The following is a 17,614-nucleotide window of genomic DNA, read 5'->3' as shown; positions in this document are numbered from 1 at the left end:
TTCTTCGATGTGAAGCATATTGAAAAAAATGTGTTTGAAAGTCTCTTTGGTACCTTACTCAATATCCTTGGTAAGACCAAAGATGGCTTGAATACAAGGTTGGACTTGGTTAGTATGGGAATAAGAAAGGAATTGAGGCCAACAATGAAGGGAAAACGTACATTTCTACCTCCAGCAGCTTATACTTTATCGAGGAAGGAGATAATGGAATTTTGTAAATTTATCATCGTAGATTTTTGCCTTCAGATCATCATTATCGATGATAGAGAAAAGCATTTGATGGAAACAATGAAGAAGGTCGTGCACCTTTGCCATTGACAGGTGACCAATTATTTCAAAAGCTAAAGGGTTTGAATACTGACTTTGGTAAGCCTTTTGCAAAAGAAATTGTCACAAGTGGGTGGAAGAAAAGGTCAATCTTCTTCGAATTGCCATATTGGAGTTCATTATATGTAAGACATTTCTTCGATGTGAAGCATATTGAAAAAAATGTGTTTGAAAGTCTCTTTGGTACCTTACTCAATATCCTTGGTAAGACCAAAGATGGCTTGAATACAAGGTTGGACTTGGTTAGTATGGGAATAAGAAAGGAATTGAGGCCAACAATGAAGGGAAAACGTACATTTCTACCTCCAGCAGCTTATACTTTATCGAGGAAGGAGATAATGGAATTTTGTAAATTTATTGATGGTGTTAAAGTTCTAGAATGGTACTCTTCCAACATTCAGAACCTCATATCAATGAAAGACCTCAAATTAAAAGGTCTTAAGTCTCATGATTGTCATGTACTTATGGAGCATTTCTTGCCTATTGATACGGTCAATTCTACCTAAAAAAGTTCGAGGAACCATACCTAAAAGCCAATGTTGCATAACAAAACATATGTACATAGTTAGGATATGTTAAGCACAACAAACATGCTAAAGAAAGAAATATAAAAGAAAATTAAAAAATGCTCACCGATATTAAAAGGTGTAAGAAATAAATCTGCAGCTTCTTTATGAAGGATGAGAGTATCTGTAATTCGTTATGTTTGCTCCCCGATCTTATTTTTGTCACTCGACACAAGAGCGGTAAGATGTGGGGATATGAACATCACCTTTTTCTTATTTACCGAAACAAAATTTTCATACAAGTATATACTATATATAACACAAATGTTAGATAATTATAACACACCGTCATGCAAAAGTGAGAAGTTACGAAAACATAATTTACCTCATATATATCCATACAACAGTTGCACCTATCCATTCATGTTTATATATATCCTGGACTTCATTGATGTCGCATTCATCAATCTTATCCTCGAAGACTTCCTTAGGAATTGATATAGTTATTATATCATCTCCAAACTCATGTACATGCTCAAACAATTGGGTACAGTAGTAGGTAGTCTTCTTGGAGCTCACATCCTCACTAAATAGCTTTGAGCTCATATCTCCGGTAGATGGCATCGAGCTTACATTCTCTGAAGATGGTTTAGTCTTTTGGGTGATACTAGGGGTGGAATGTACATTTTCCTGAAATATTCAATAAAAACATATCAATTATAGATGAATATATAATATGAGTGAGCATAAGGTGAAAAATCATACCTTAGAAGGAATTACTTGTACAAGGTCTACTAGCCAAGCCATAAAAGTGCTTATAGCCCCTCCAACTGTGAAGATATCCTCATCGAGAGGAATTGGGAGCAATGCATCATCATTGATTGCAACATCAATTGAGACCTTCACATGATGGCGCGGGATATGTGCATTATGCAGCATAACATCAGCCGACTTGTGCACTTTCCCAACACCCACTACTCGGCTAGTTAGAGTATCCAGGAAAAGATTGCAAGAACGGATTCCTTGTACGTAAGTTAAAACATATAATTAGTTCACGACTAAATTAAAATAAGATAACTAAACTGCCTTAGGAATGAGAATCGGAATGAGAATGTTGTATGGTGCAGGTGTGCAACTCTCATCGATGGTTGAAGGAACAGTGCCAACAACACTAGCTAGTCGTTGCCACTCAGCTTCCTTCACCTTCATTGATTGCTCAAATTCTTTGAAACATTGCATGAGGCCATCCAACTGATTTTGAAACTGGCTCATTTGGGCTTTGGTTGCACGCTTTGGGTGGGTACTAATGTTCGCAGGCTAACCCAAATCATGCACATCGGATACAGTCAGGCTAACTGATTTTGAACCTAACTAACCCCAAATCAAGTCCTAATGCCTTGTCAAGTATTATGCAACTATCCGGTTGTGCCTCCTTTTCTTTTAGGGCAACCTGACAAATCAAGAAAAAACATAATGTTAATTAATCACATTTTGAGAAATAAAGTATGAAAATTAAGTATAATTAAAAAATGAGCACTAACAACACGTCTTTTCGCTTCTTGAACTTGCTCATTGTCAATGACACAATCATTGTTCTTACGGCCATCTACCCACAGAACATCGAGTTGTACTCCACGTGGAGTCATAAGTGTATCGTTTTTGTTCTCCAACTAACAAAATATAATCAATAATAATGTAATTAGATATATATGCATATAAAACATAACCAATAATGTGCTTACAAATTAACAATGCTTACGTTTTTTCCTCGATTCATCTATACCCCGCTCGAGAATCTCGGTATGGATATAAAGGCTTGGATGCCATCTTGCAGTTTTCATTACTTATTTTATGAAAAAACAAACAACATTAATATCAACAATCATATATATATATATATGTATATACAAAAGCATATATACAAAAGTTAATACAAAGAATATGATTTTACCAAGAAAGACTCATCTTGTGTGCATAGGGTGACAAAAGTCTTCCAATCCTCTTCATCAACAATATTTGCATATTTAGTTGGAGGTTTTAGGTTGACATTGCAATCAGCATCTCTGAGTAATTTTCCAACATCAGTTCGGAATTGTCGGAGAGCTTTGTCAATCGATTTAAGGATATAATCCTTATGCTCCTCACCAACATTTTGAGTGCTCTAAAAATACATATACATTAACTATATTGCATGCAAACATATGCATATACATATATTGCATGAAAACGAAACACATATACGTTCAATGCCTGAAAACACAAAAACTAAAAAATAAACTTACTGTTATTTCATTCCAAATACGCTCATTCACGGTATTCCCTACATCACTCCATTTGTTGAATGTTAGCTTCATATTCTGCCTAACCATAACCCCAATGTAGCTAACCAATAAGTTATCACCCTTCGAGTTTAATGGTTAGCCTTTAGAGTTCCATTGAATTTCTATCCTCTCATCCTTACTTCTTGACCGAAGGATATTCTTAATGGAAGTTATTTCACATGGAATTCGTTTTTGAACAACGATTTGTTTGTCTTGTGGAGTCGGTGTAGCTTCGTCACCACTGTGAGAACCATGATCGCCACTTTGGGAAGCCATTGATGAAGTTTTTTGAGGTTTCTAAGAGTATGAGGGTTTATGAGAGTATGCGGGTTTGCTAAGAGTATGAGGATTTCTTTTCAATTAAGTTTAAGAGCGTAGAGGAAAATGATTCATGTTTTAGATATTTAAATTGTAGTAACAATTTAACAATACATATTAAGGATAGCATTGTCATATTGGCATCTTCAACAACGCATATTAACGATAGCGTTGTTGTATTGACATCTTCAACATCACTTCTTAAGGGTTGTGTTGTTGTTATGTATCCAGCTGTTTACTACTCATTTTCATGAACACATCAACATCGCTTCCTGGATGATGCGTTGTTGAATATAATATAATCGACAGTGCTATCTCAACTATGCGTTGTTGAATAGAACCCAATTGACAGCGTTATCTCAATTATGCATTGTTGAATATAATATATTGACAACGCTATATTAATTATGCGTTGTTAAACTCAACTCATTTTCCAAATTAACAACCTATTCATAATTATGCGCTATTAAATGGACATTTTATATTACGATTCACAATATATGCAACGTGAATGTACGTTAATAATTAACATGAAGTTGTCATTAAGTATATTACTATATTATCGTGTTTATTAATATGAAATGCAAAATATTAAACATTAAGTTTTGTTAATTAGTTTTTTGTGTTTATTAAGTTATTTTAATTTATTTATTGTGTTTATTAATATGGAACTACAAAAATATTAAAGAAAATAATCATTCAAATAAATAATAAAAAAATTAAAATTAACATCCCAAATAATTATTCATTTTTCATTCAAAGAGGCAAAATACATTATAATGAACTAAATGATTTGGTAGATTACAATGAACCGAATGAAGAAAATCAATGAACTAAATAATTTACAAATTAATTCTTCATCTCACGCAAATCTTGTGTAACAGTTATTTTCCTTCTGAAATTTGGGCCCTTTTGAAATATCAAAGATGTTAAAGACCTCATTGACAAGATTTCAATGAAGGAAATTAATGAACTAATTGAATGAGATAAATTAATGAAATAAATAATTTACAAATTAATTTTTCATCTCACACAAATGTTGTATAACAGCCACTTTCCTTCTGAAATCTGGGCCTTTTTTTTAAAATCAAAAGATTTCAATGAGAGAAATCAATGACCTGAATGAATTGAAAGATATCAATGAACTAAATAATTTACAAATTAAATCTTCATTTAAAGCAAATATTGTAGAACAATCACTTTCCTTCTGAAATCTGGGTCCTTTTGTCAAATCAAAAGATGTTAAAGACCTACTTGACATGATTCTGAAACAGAAACATAACTTTAGCACTTTTAATACTTTGAACATACTCCTATAGAAACACATCTTACTGATGAAATATAACATGAAGTGGACTACAATATTTATAGATGAGCATCCATTAATATTTCAACAAACGAAAATACGCATAATCATTCAACCATTAATATTTCAACAAACGAAGAGACGCATAATCATTCAACCATTAATATTTTAATAAACAAAGAGACTCATAACTACTCAACCATTAATATCTCTGACACTTAAAATGTCGTATAAAATCAACAACACATAATTAAGAAAGCGTTGTTACTATGTCATCTTCAACAACATTTTCTTATTTATGCGTTATGGAATTGATTGATATTAACAACGATTTCTATCAAATACGCTGTTAAATATATCTCATTCAAACCAACGCTAACGTTACTGATCTTCAACATCGCTATATCTAGAATGTGATGTTGAAGTTACACACATTGACAGCGCTTGCTTTAGTATGTGCTGTCAATGTTCTTCCGCCTCGTTTTCAACAATGTTGTTAAAATTGCGATGTTGAATGACTGTTGTTTATTACGATATCTAGCATAGTGCGGCTTATTACCTGGCGTATAATAGGCTAGGTCAGGCCAGACTTTTTCCATTAACAGGTCAGGTTCATGTTTTCTAAAAAGCTTATTTAGTTTAACAGGTGAGGCATTAGGCCACCTAGAAGGCCTATTAAGCCTGACAGACCGACTTATTTAGTTATATTATATAAGAATGTTGAAATTATACTATTTTAATATAAATAATATTATTATATATGTAATATTAATATAAAAAATATACAAAAATATAATTTAACTATAAGAATTAGTTGGACATAACTAAAAGTAAGCGTATAAGCTCATTAAAACGTAGACATGTTAGCTTATTTCATGAACATATAGTATAATATGCCTTTAAATATGCTAACAAGTCAGGATTTTAAACAGATCAGACATAGGCTTTGAAATTTTTTTAAACATGCTAACGGGTCAGGCTCAGGCTCCTATATGTTATATAGGCTGAGTTTGTTTAAGGCAAAGTCTTGCCTGACTTTGCATGTTTTCACCCTTAGTTATCATAAGATAAGTTTATCAGAAATGATTTCTTTGTTAAAAACTATTTAAATATTTTTAAATTGTTTGAAAACTAATATGATTTTTTATAGAATTTATTGTTGCAAGAGAATAAATCATTTTTAATCTTAATAGTCTAAGAAGATGGAATAGTTTTTATTTTGTATATTATTAAATGTGTATATATAAATGTATATATTTTTATTTGGGAAAATTAATTACATTATCACAAAAACCATAAATACACAAGTCAAAGTTGATTTTTCTTTAAAGCCACTATACCAAAGTAATTACTAACTCATAACAATTCACAAAAATTACAATAACCTAATATGAGAATCAAAATTTTCATAATTCTTATGCTCTCAAGAAATTCCTTATCACTTTGTCTCAAGGTACCATGAGTTTTGCTTATTCTTTTAGAACTTCAAATTTAATCTTCCTTAAAAAAGAATTATCCATCAAGGTTTTGGTTATTAAACAACTTTTTATTTTTCTCACTCTAAACATGTAGATATTGGTAGGTAGCCAAGAAAAAATACATATTTGAAAGGATTATTAGAGAACATATTTTTATCTAATATTATAAACTTATATTGCTTCAAAATGGTTACGAAATTATCACAAAGTGTTGGTTTAATTTGTAAATGTTTGATCCCCTTAAACAAGATCCTGAGTTCGAGCCTTGTAAATGAAAAAATCTCGCTGGAAAAGTTAGTCTCTCATACTTGTGGATGTTCCCGGTTTACTTTTTAGTATGCAATTTTTAGATATACAAGAAAACAATTTTTAAGTAATATATCTTTGTTGTAAGAAAAGTACAATATATTCTGGTTGTTAATTTGCTATGTCTTTATTGCATGTAAATAATTATTATATATATCATGTACGAGCATTATATTTTTATACAAATATGAGTATTTGTTATAATTTTATTGCATCATGTGTTCATTTATTTGATTAATTTTGAATTATTAAATTATATAGATATCAACATTTGTTATCATTTTTATTTCATTGTGTATTTATTTATTTGAAGTTGTTGATACTTGATACAAAATCTTAGTTTCACTTTATATACTTATATATATATATCAAATAATTAAAATTGTTTTTACCACTTATCAAAATAGACATGATTAGGCATTTTAATAACCTATTATCATATTTATTTCTTCCTTTAATTTTATTTTCAATTTTCATTTAAAAGGTTTAAATCCATTTTCATATATATATATATATATATATATATATATATAAAGAGGAGGGATCCGTTTATACCCAAGTTAAGTTACATTTGATCTCAGTCATTTATGAATGGTTAAGATTGTAAGTAACTACTACAATTTAACTTAGTGTAAACGGATCTCTTCTCGTATATAAAATTGTTTGTTAACTAATTATTTATTATATGGTAGTTTTATATTGGACTTAATATAATATCTAAAAATTAGTGACTTTATTATGTTGAAAGTCAATTTTACTTTAAAGTTAATAACTCACCCTTTTTCACGCTCATTTTTGGCGCAGTATGATTATGCCATTGGCTTGGCAGTTTGAGCTTTCTCCATATTCTTGCAAAAGGAGATGCTCTTCATGCTGATTTTGACAGCAAGTAATAATAGCATCCTAAATTCCTAATAGAGCCACCAAATACGTATAAGGGGTATGCACTACTACCCAAGCAGAAGAGGTTAGAGACAAAGGAAAACTTCCAAAACAGTGATATATTATTATCTTCAATGTAGATTTTGTAGGTTATGCAATTAGTACTACAAAAAAGTATCCATTATTTTTTAGGTAAAAAATTAACTATTTTCAGAATACGTGACTATCCCTTCTAATAAGTATCGTTCTAAAAAATTGAAATCTTAATTTTTTTTATCTTTCTAATAATTTAACAGAGTCTTACACTCATATACAAATGTTTTGTAGTGATAATGAATAGCCACTTAGTTAACCACAAGTGCATTGAATCATAGGTGCCAATAAATTTTCACCTAGTTTTTGTATTAATAATGTTTCATGATGTAAATCATTCTATGAGGATTAAGATCTTCTTCAGTATTGAAAAGTTAAGTTATAAGAAAAAAATAAGATTTTCTTAATTTTTAAGCTTATGAGTTAATATTAATTTTGGTTCTTATAAATTTCCAAGTATTGCTTCAATTTTTGAAAAAATAAAAATTTAAATTAATATTCAAAGATCGAAAATGCAAGTCAAAATAGTTATTGACAGATGTTATAAAAGATACTAAAAATATTAATTTGACACTAAACATTTTGAATTTTTCAAATTTTCAGAAACAAAATTGATACAATTTTAAGGACCAAAATATGTTTTACTCTAAATTAATTTGTTTTAAAAATAACTTAAAATCTGAAAGATTAGATATTGCTTTCTATGTCTTTATCTCTAGCCAATCTAGATCCCGAACATGAAATAGCAGATGCCACTGCTATAGTGCCAACACATTGTTGAACCTGCCTCATATGTTGGAGGGTTCATTAATTACAACCGGACAGAATTTTCAAAATGATGTGGTGGGGAATAATATTTAGCCAGTAAGTTGCTTCATTATGTGGCTACTTAAGTAGGTTTACAATAGCGAATGGAAATTAAGATCGTTAGAATTTAATGTAAAATTAAGAACAGTGTTCAATTTCCAATCAAATAGTTGTTAACTACATTCTATGAAGTGGTGCGGTTTAATGTTTCACTTTCAAGAGTTGGGGAATGAAAAAGGATACAACAACCAACTTTTTTATTATAAAATGAGAATATGAGGTTATGAGCCAACATTCCTCCTAGTTTGTAATGAAAAGTGAGTAAAAAAGTGATAAATGGCATTTTGTTCCTGTAAGAGAGTAGCATGTCATTTGTACCACTCTTTGCCATTGTTTTAAGATTCTGGTTCAAAATATAGTATGGCATTTGTACCACTCTTCTCATGTAACACTCTCATTCTATCCTATCAATTCTTCTTATTGGTAAATAAAATTTCAAAGTTATTACATTAAGTAATTCCAACTATATTTTCTTCACTAATCAAAGAGTGACATACATAGAAGGTGATATATAGAATGAGAGATTATCCCACATTAGATACCCTTATTTTGGACTAAATTGAATGGGACCATTTCAGGACACCAATCTATATAGCAAGTCTAAGGCCTCAAAAGCAGCACTATGCAATATATTTAAAATGCTATGCCCAGCCTCCTTTTTTGGGTGAGGGTGATAACTTCCTTAGTTACTCAAATTTGAAGAAGAGACAGAGACAGTTTCCCTTAGTTTACAACTAACTAGACATTATATTCCCAATCTTTAAAATAATAATGCAACACTTTCTTGAGTGTGATATCTATGTATTATCTGTATAAAATTTAAATATATTGAGTATATCATTTACTATTCATTTGTACTCATTTTTTAAGAATCAATAATAATTAAATATGAATAGTGAATGATACAATGATAGTGTATATAATTCTTACAACGTCAATAAATAAATTTTGCCCCCAGAGAATCTGTCCTATCTTGCACAAATACAAAGAAGAAATGGGCTGGACCAGTTGGAATCTCCCAGTTATGAAGTCTCATTGGTAATGACATAAAAGAACTTTATCAACGTTCCTTTTGAGTAAAATCTTTTTTATATTCTTCTAACTCTTCATTATATCTTATAATCTCTTATCAGATGAATTTTATACGCCCCTTTTCTTGATTGATGTCCATGTCCACATTCAATAAATTGCGTATGCTTCGGTGGTCCAATTCTATATCTGGAAAATTAATTGTTTCAACCAAATTTGCAGTTACTAGCTTTAACAAATTATATTCTATGTTTCTTTCTGTATATACTATTTAAAAAATGTTAGCCATTCAAACTTTTAAAATCATAAGCACACCATGTCTGTTTAATTATAGATTTCAAGATCTTGTACCTGATTTGCCAAAGAAAAAGTTCATCCCTATTTTAATTGTACCAATTTTGGGTTTTGAACGGTAATGAATCAAACTATGTAAATTATTCAAATTAAGGAAGCTTCCTATTGTATAACATTTTTTTTAGATTATGTTGCTAACAAGCATGAAGTATTTGTAAGCAAAATTTGAATTGCAATAAAACAAATAAATAAGAACTAGTACTGGCACAGTGAATAGAGTGAGTGTCAGAACCAGTGGAACAGCACAAGGGAAAGCAAGTAAATAATAAAAAAGTACATAGCTGCAACATTAACCTTTTTTTACTCATGAGCATGAGAATGAGTTCTAACTGAATGGTAAAAATATTCACAGTCAAATTTAGTTTCCAGTTACGAGATAAGGATTCACCTAGAAGCCTCCTAGATGAAAATAATGTAAATAAAAATTGTGAAGTAATTGATTTATTTTAGGAGTGAGTTAAAAAAATTTACTCTAAGTTTTAGTTCATTTTATAAAAATTTAATGATTCAAATTTAACGGCAAATTCAAATCATCTATGAAATAAATTCTTTTAAGTTTTAACTAACTTGAGTTTAAAATCTATGTATTGACAGTGTAAATTTTTTACACTTTGAACATATTATTTACCATTGATTTATATTACTTTATTTGACACTCAATAATGATTAATAAATCAATGTTAGATAATTTACTGACAATGTAAAAACACTTACACTATCAATATATATATATTAAATCCAACTTAGCTATCACATCATATGAATAGTAAATATGTTTCGTCGTTTGGAGCTTCCTGTGTACCGGATAACAGGGGATTTGAATTTGAAAAAGTATTGGCAACCCACGTGGCAGACTCAGCGCTATTATCATCATAGGCCCACCTATGATCCAGACAAATTCCTCACACTTTTCTATCATCAATTCCTTACCTTAAGTTAAATGTGGATTAAAAATATCAAAATTTGATCATGCAAATATCATAGAAAAGACTTACTTATGTTTCTCTTCATTCAAAATTAACTTGATTTTGGTTTTAATCTATCAAACTATTTTTTTTTTATATTTTAGTATTTAAATATTCTGAAATTTTACTTTAAGTTATTACCCATTAATAAAATGTTGATATATCCACTCTACAACTAGTTAAATCAACAAATAATTGACGATGTACTCTAAACAAAATTTTCGAAATATAAAGATTAAGATCATTAATTTAGATTTTAAGGACAAAATTTAGTTCATTTTTATAAATCAGAAATATATTTATATCTAAACGAATACATACTTAATTTGAACATTATTTTATAAGGTACAATTCGTAACTTAAAAAAATCCTAAATAATAATTTGTCTATAACACCTAAAGCATCTCTTATATTTATGTTACAAAATCATCCGAACATGATTTCACTAGATGAGATTAATTACACAAATGAAATGATTTGATGATAATGCTCAATCTTACATTTTTATAAACTAAATTCACATTCCTTTCAGTCTTTTGCCCCCTCCTTTTTCAACTTTTATAATTAATACATCTTAAGTCTCTTAACTAGATTTTCCCTTTCTTTAGTACTTGACTCGTTCAACAGTAGTAAGTCACTAACTTGTAACTATCTTCGCTTCTGTGACACACAAAACACAACAACAGGTAGAACAAGTCTTCTGTCATAAGGAGTGTATCATTTTATGTATACCTTTATTTTTATTACTTAAAAAATATAAATTTAATTTTAGATCTAATTTATGTTTTATTTTTTGACCAATAATAAAGAAATGGTAGATAAAATGGTATAAACTTTGGACCTGAAACATAAAGCGTTACAAACCAGGTAGTGTTCTTCACAACAACACTTGAGTTCAAAAACAAGAACTTGTTTCAAAAGAGTGAGAACTAAGATAGTAAAGCCTCCACCTTTATCAACAACAAATGAAAATGCTCTTTTCAGCACTACCCCTTCTCTTCTCTCTCCTTGTATTCTTCTCAAACCCAACATGGGTATGTGGGAATGAAGAGTTAAGAGCACTCATGGACTTAAAAGCAAGTTTGGATCCAGAGACCCTTTATCTATCTTCATGGACTAATAATGGAAAACCTTGTGGTGATTCCTTTGAAGGAGTAGCTTGCAATGAGAAGGGTCAAGTTGCAAATATTTCTCTTCAGGGAAAAGGTCTCTCTGGGAAGCTTTCACCAGCCATTGGTGGACTCAAGCATTTAACAGGACTCTACTTGCATTATAATTCTTTGTATGGTGAGATACCAAGAGAGCTTGCAAATTTGACTGAGCTAGTTGATTTGTATTTGAATGTGAATCATTTGTCTGGAAATGTCCCTTTTGAGATCAGCTACATGGAGAACTTGCAAGGTTTGTGCTTTTGATTTTGTTGAAAATGATGTTGCTTTATCAAAAGTTTGTTTCTTTTCTAAGTGCATTTAAGTGATTTTTAGTTAAATGTTTCATTGAAAGATTTGAGCTTGGTTTTGTTTATTTGTTGTACTATTTCCATTTCTTACTCTGTATGGTCTCAATAGATATTTACAACAGTGTACACTAAACCTCTTAATAAATGTTCAAACTAATTGGGGGGTTTTGGGTAAAGAGTTTAATAAATGCTGATTCAATAAGCTATTTTAGAAGAAAGCTAAAAGTATCTTACTTTCATAAACTTATATGATAAGCTTAATGAAGTAAGCTAAAAATAGTGTGAAGTTTATTGGAATAAGTTAAAAAGAGCTTATAGTTCGTAATCTGTTGAAAGCTTAAATGAGCTCTCTATAAGCTCTTCCAAACCCCTCCCAGTATATGTTCAAAACCAAAGTTGCTTGCTACCAACAAATTGACTTTTTGCTTTGCTACCTTTGATTAAGATAATGTTTCATTGGTTTTTCAAACTTGGAGCTATGCTTATTTTGCCTTTTCAACTTGATTTGCAGTGTTGCAGCTTTGTTATAATCGGTTGACTGGAAGCATACCTACCCAGATTAGTGCTTTGAAAAAACTTAGTGTTGTTGCTATGCAATCAAACCAATTAACTGGCGCAATCCCTGCCAGTCTAGGTGAGCTAACTACGCTGGTGAGGCTAGATTTGAGCTCTAACAATCTCTTCGGTTCAATTCCCTCTAGCCTCGCTGATGCTCCTTTGCTGAAAGTTCTAGATGTTCACAACAATTCTCTTTCCGGAAATGTACCTATTGGTAAAGATGAAGTTACATTATTTATTTAATTTGTTCTTTCCTTTTCTTCAGCATCTGAATCTGGAATAATCAATCTTAATTGTGTTTGTTTACTTTTCCTTTGTTTAATGAAGCTCTGAAGAGACTAGATGATGGATTTTCATATGAAGAGAATCTTGGATTGTGTGGTGTAGGGTTTTCATCTTTGAAAACTTGCAATGCTTCAGATCATGTGAATCCTAGCAGACCTGAACCTTATGGAGCATCGACAAGAGATATCCCCGAAACTGCTAACGTAAACTTGCCTTGTAAGGGAACTCGGTGCCTGAAATCTTCGAAATCCAATCATGCAACATCTATTACTGTTGGCACAATTGTGGCTTTAGTTGCAATGTCAGCAATTGGTGTTTTGGCCTTCACGATGCATCGTAGGCGAAAGCAAAAGCTTGCAAGTTCTTTCCAGATCTCTGATGGCCGTCTAAGTATCGATGAAGCCAAGGGTACATACAGGAAAAGTGGATCTCCTTTGGTCAGCCTTGAGTACTCTAAAGGATGGGACCCTTTGGCTGATAGTAGGAATTTCAATGAGGATAGCTATGATATGTTCAAGAGTTTCCGGTTCAACTTGGAAGAAGTGGAATCTGCTACTCAGTATTTCTCCGAGTTGAATTTGTTGGGTAAGAGTAACTTCAGTGCAACATATAAAGGAGTTTTGAGAGACGGATCGGTTGTCGCTGTGAAGAGCATCAATAAAACTAGTTGCAAGTCAGATGAAGATGAGTTTTTGAAGGGATTGAGCACTTTGACCTCACTGAGAAGTGATAATTTAGTGAGGTTGAGAGGATTTTGTTGTTCAAGGGGACGAGGTGAATGCTTTCTGATCTATGATTTTGTTTCTAACGGAAATTTGTCACGCTTCCTTGATGTGAAGGAAGGTGATGGAGAAGTCCTTGAATGGTCAACCAGAGTTTCTATTGTGAAAGGGATTGCTAAAGGTTACCCTCCTACCCTACCCTTTATTAAATTGACAAAACTTAGACGTTCTTCTTTTGGTGCTAATGATTTCGTTCACCGATAAAAAAATAGTTGCTCTAAGAAATGCAATGTTTAATCAATCTACACTGGTTTTAATTCGTAGTATATGAAAGTGACTAATTAGAAAAGATGCATTTTTATGCTGTCTAATGTTCAAGTCTATACTGATTCTTGTTTTCTTTAATCAGGCATAGCATATTTACATGCATACAAAGCAAACAAGCCAGTTCTTGTTCACCAAAACATCTCAGCTGAGAAAGTTCTCGTTGATCATCGGTACCACCCATTGCTCGCAGATTCGGGAGTGCACAAGCTTCTTACTAATGACATTGTCTTCTCATCACTCAAGGCTTGTGCTGCAAAGGGTTACCTGGCTCCAGAATACACCACTACTGGCAAGTTCACAGAGACAAGTGATGTTTACGCTTTCGGGGTGCTCGTTTTCCAAATCCTTTCAGGGAAGAAGAAGATCACTAGCTCAATAAGACTTGCAGCCGAGTTCTCCAGATTTCAAGAGTTTATTGATCCAAATCTCCATGGCAGATTCTTCGAATATGAAGCCACTAAGCTAGCGAAAATAGCTTTTCTTTGCTGCCATGAGTCTCCTTTTGAGAGACCATCTATGGAAGCAATTGTTCAAGAACTAGGAAATTGTAGTAGCTGTCTCTGAATCCATTGACTACTCACTTCAACCATCATCACCATTGTTATCTATGGTGAGTGGCTGAGATGACAAGTTAGTGCTAACTCTACTTACTGTGGTGGCCTTTTAGTGATTAACATTGTTATGTGTCCTTAACTTAGGACTAGCTTTTATGTGAATGTATGCTTAGAGAAGTAGCATTTCTTTCCTCAAAACAACTCTTGTTGAATGTATTTTTATGTAAAAGGTGAATGCTTCTTCAATTTTCAATGAAACAAAATCCTAATTGCGAGGAATCTCAGCTCTGAAAACCGTCATTACATTAGTATTGTTTTTATCCTTACCAAATTTTGCATCATGAACCATGTAAAGGTATATTTATTGATTCCCTTACAAGCTTTTACCTTCATGCATCATTATTTGAGAAAATAGCCTTTACACTTTATATTATCACATTATCTAATGCTTATATATTAATTAATGATTCTCCAATAAACCTAATACACATGAACTATGAATGATATAGAATGTAATATATATGTACCGTGTTAATATAAAGATTTATACATAGTTAAAACATTATCTACTATTAAAATGATGCAGTGACAATGATATTGTATAAAACTTTTACACTTATATATTGACCATTAATACACATTATCTAATGTTAAACTCTTTTATTTTACTAAAGGTATATTTATTGTCAATTTGTCACAATGATCCCCGTGGTCACCATGTAAACCAGCAAAACATTCATAGGTGTTGGGTCCAACAAACTTCAAAAGCTTCTTTTTGGTACCCATGATGACTACTGGACCCGCATACCCTTTACCTCATGAATGCATTTTTGAGTTAATGTGGACCTAGACAAGTAATATCTTTTAAATGAAAGCTAATAATGTTAAACACTGTTTATTATTTGTGTTATTGCGTTGTCGGCACGTTGTTACAGATATTTGTTATGTGTGTTGTGAGTCTTGCGAGTCATTTATAAGTAAAATTGCTAAAATTTGAACATAAGGAGAGGAATGATTTTGCACTGTAAATCTGCTATGGTTGCCCTATTAAATCAACCCTGGTTCTAATTTAATGTTATTCTTTTTTATACGAGTGAATTACGCTAATATCTCATGAATTTTAGTGTAATTTTTAAATCAACCCCGTAAGATAGATAAGTGTAATTTTTTAAACAAAAATAGCGACGAGTGTAGTTAAGTCAAACAAAATGTGGTATATTGCGGAAACAAATCCAAATAGTATAAAATTTGATAGATATTCATTATATTTTTTCGTTACAAACTACATCAATAAGTCTATGGAAGTGTTTAAATTACCCTGATACTATATTGTAACTAACCAAAATAATGAATAGACATTGATTCTTATACTATTTGGATTTATCTTCACGATATACCATATTTTGTTTGACTTAATTTCATTCGTCACCAGTTTTTATTTAAGAAATAACATTTATCTATCTTACAGGGGTAGTTAGTGTAATGTATATGTATAATAATGAGTAGTTTGTGTAGGTTTTAAAAATGTCAGAGTGATTTGTGTAATTTCACTAAAACTCAGGAGGTGTCAGTGTAATTCACTTTTTTTTTTATATTTAACCTATTTTCATTTATGAATTATTAAACTATTAATTAGTTAAAATTTCACATGTTACATTTGTTACTTCTGTAATCAAAATTCAAATATGTCAATTCATCATATCCTTTGGTGAATAAATATGATTGGCAATAAATAGAATTATCTCAATCAAACTCGACTTATTATTTAGCTCAATGAATTTGATTTGTGACTCAAATGAGTTGAATTTGTGTTAAAAATTGATCTTATTCAATAAACAAGTCAAATTGTGAGATAAGTATAATTTGACTAGTTAAATTTACGAGCTGACTCAATTATATATATGAGAGTGATTCATGTGAGAGTCATTCTCATATAAAAATTGTGAGAAGAGACAATCAAAGTCATACAATCATACATAAATGATTAAATTTAAAAGTTGGTCAATAGTCACATGACTACTTAAAAGAATCACAAGTATTTATCTTTTAATCTTAACAATTAAATAAGATTCAATGATATATATTAATTATTTTTGTTTCTCACATTAACAATTATTATAACTTGATTCAATTTCTATACATACACATATATGTAGACAATCTTTATTGCATAAACTTTAATTGATAGTTGCATTTATTATTAAAATTATAAACTTTATCCACATGTATATATATGAGCCACTAAGACCTTGTAGACCTTTAGATTTATGCTTATGAGAAGTATAAATTTGAGCGAGTTAACCCGCTCAAAAGTTCTTGAGCTAAACTTGAGCTGAAAAAATAATTTGGCATTGAACTCAGCTTGAAACTCGACTCGAGTCAATTTTTAAAGAGTTGAGGTAAACTGACTTTAAATGTTGACCTATTTGGTACATTACAACATTCTTGACTTACGACAACAACTAAAAACCGTGGTCTAATATTAAAAAAATCACTGTCTTTGTCATGGACAAAGGTTTTCTAACTGTGGTAGTCTAAGGCGTTACCTTTTTTTAGGCAACGGTTTTATGACATATGGCAACAACGTACAAAAACTTTTGCCTTTGTAGTTGACATAGGCCAGACTTATTACTTTACAAAGACTATAGTTTTTTTTATCATGGCCATTATAGGAAACTCCTAAAACCGTTGCCTGTGATACTTTATAGAACACATGTAAAACTGTTGCCAATAATATTTTATAGAACACTTGTAAAACTGTTGCCTATGTTTATATTAATAAAAAAAATCAACACTCCAAACTATGGCCTATATTCAACATCCCAAACATTAACTAACTATGCTTATATAATATACACTTAGAAGGTGGTAACCCTACACATAGTCATAAGCTGCAATGCAACATGAGAAATTATTATATACCAAAAGAGTGCAAACCAAACCAACAAAAATCTCAT

At 31.0% G+C, this 17,614-nt stretch overlaps 1 protein-coding gene across 1 annotated transcript; it reads left to right on the top strand.

The window, feature by feature from the left end:
• On the top strand, nt 11,600-14,939 carry LOC109354889 (probable LRR receptor-like serine/threonine-protein kinase At5g45780). The gene is made up of 4 exons (XM_019597687.1): nt 11,600-12,153; nt 12,723-12,983; nt 13,097-13,957; nt 14,186-14,939. The coding sequence occupies exons 1-4, from the start codon at nt 11,718-11,720 to the stop codon at nt 14,665-14,667; spliced, it is 2,040 nt and encodes a 679-aa protein (XP_019453232.1). The 5' UTR covers nt 11,600-11,717; the 3' UTR covers nt 14,668-14,939.

The sequence above is a fragment of the Lupinus angustifolius genome, chromosome LG08, assembly GCF_001865875.1.
Source record: "Lupinus angustifolius cultivar Tanjil chromosome LG08, LupAngTanjil_v1.0, whole genome shotgun sequence".
NCBI lineage: Eukaryota > Viridiplantae > Streptophyta > Magnoliopsida > Fabales > Fabaceae > Lupinus > Lupinus angustifolius.
This window is presented reverse-complemented; position numbering and strand designations above follow the sequence as displayed.

Excerpts from the sequence above, each read along its gene's own strand:
- LOC109354889 (XM_019597687.1), top strand. The coding sequence starts at position 11,718 with ATGAAAATGCTCTTTTCAGCACTACCCCTTCTCTTCTCTCTCCTTGTA. Across the intron at positions 12,984-13,096 it reads TTCCGGAAATGTACCTATTG|CTCTGAAGAGACTAGATGAT; the intron begins GTAAAGATGAAG and ends TGTTTAATGAAG. Across the intron at positions 13,958-14,185 it reads TGTGAAAGGGATTGCTAAAG|GCATAGCATATTTACATGCA; the intron begins GTTACCCTCCTA and ends TTCTTTAATCAG.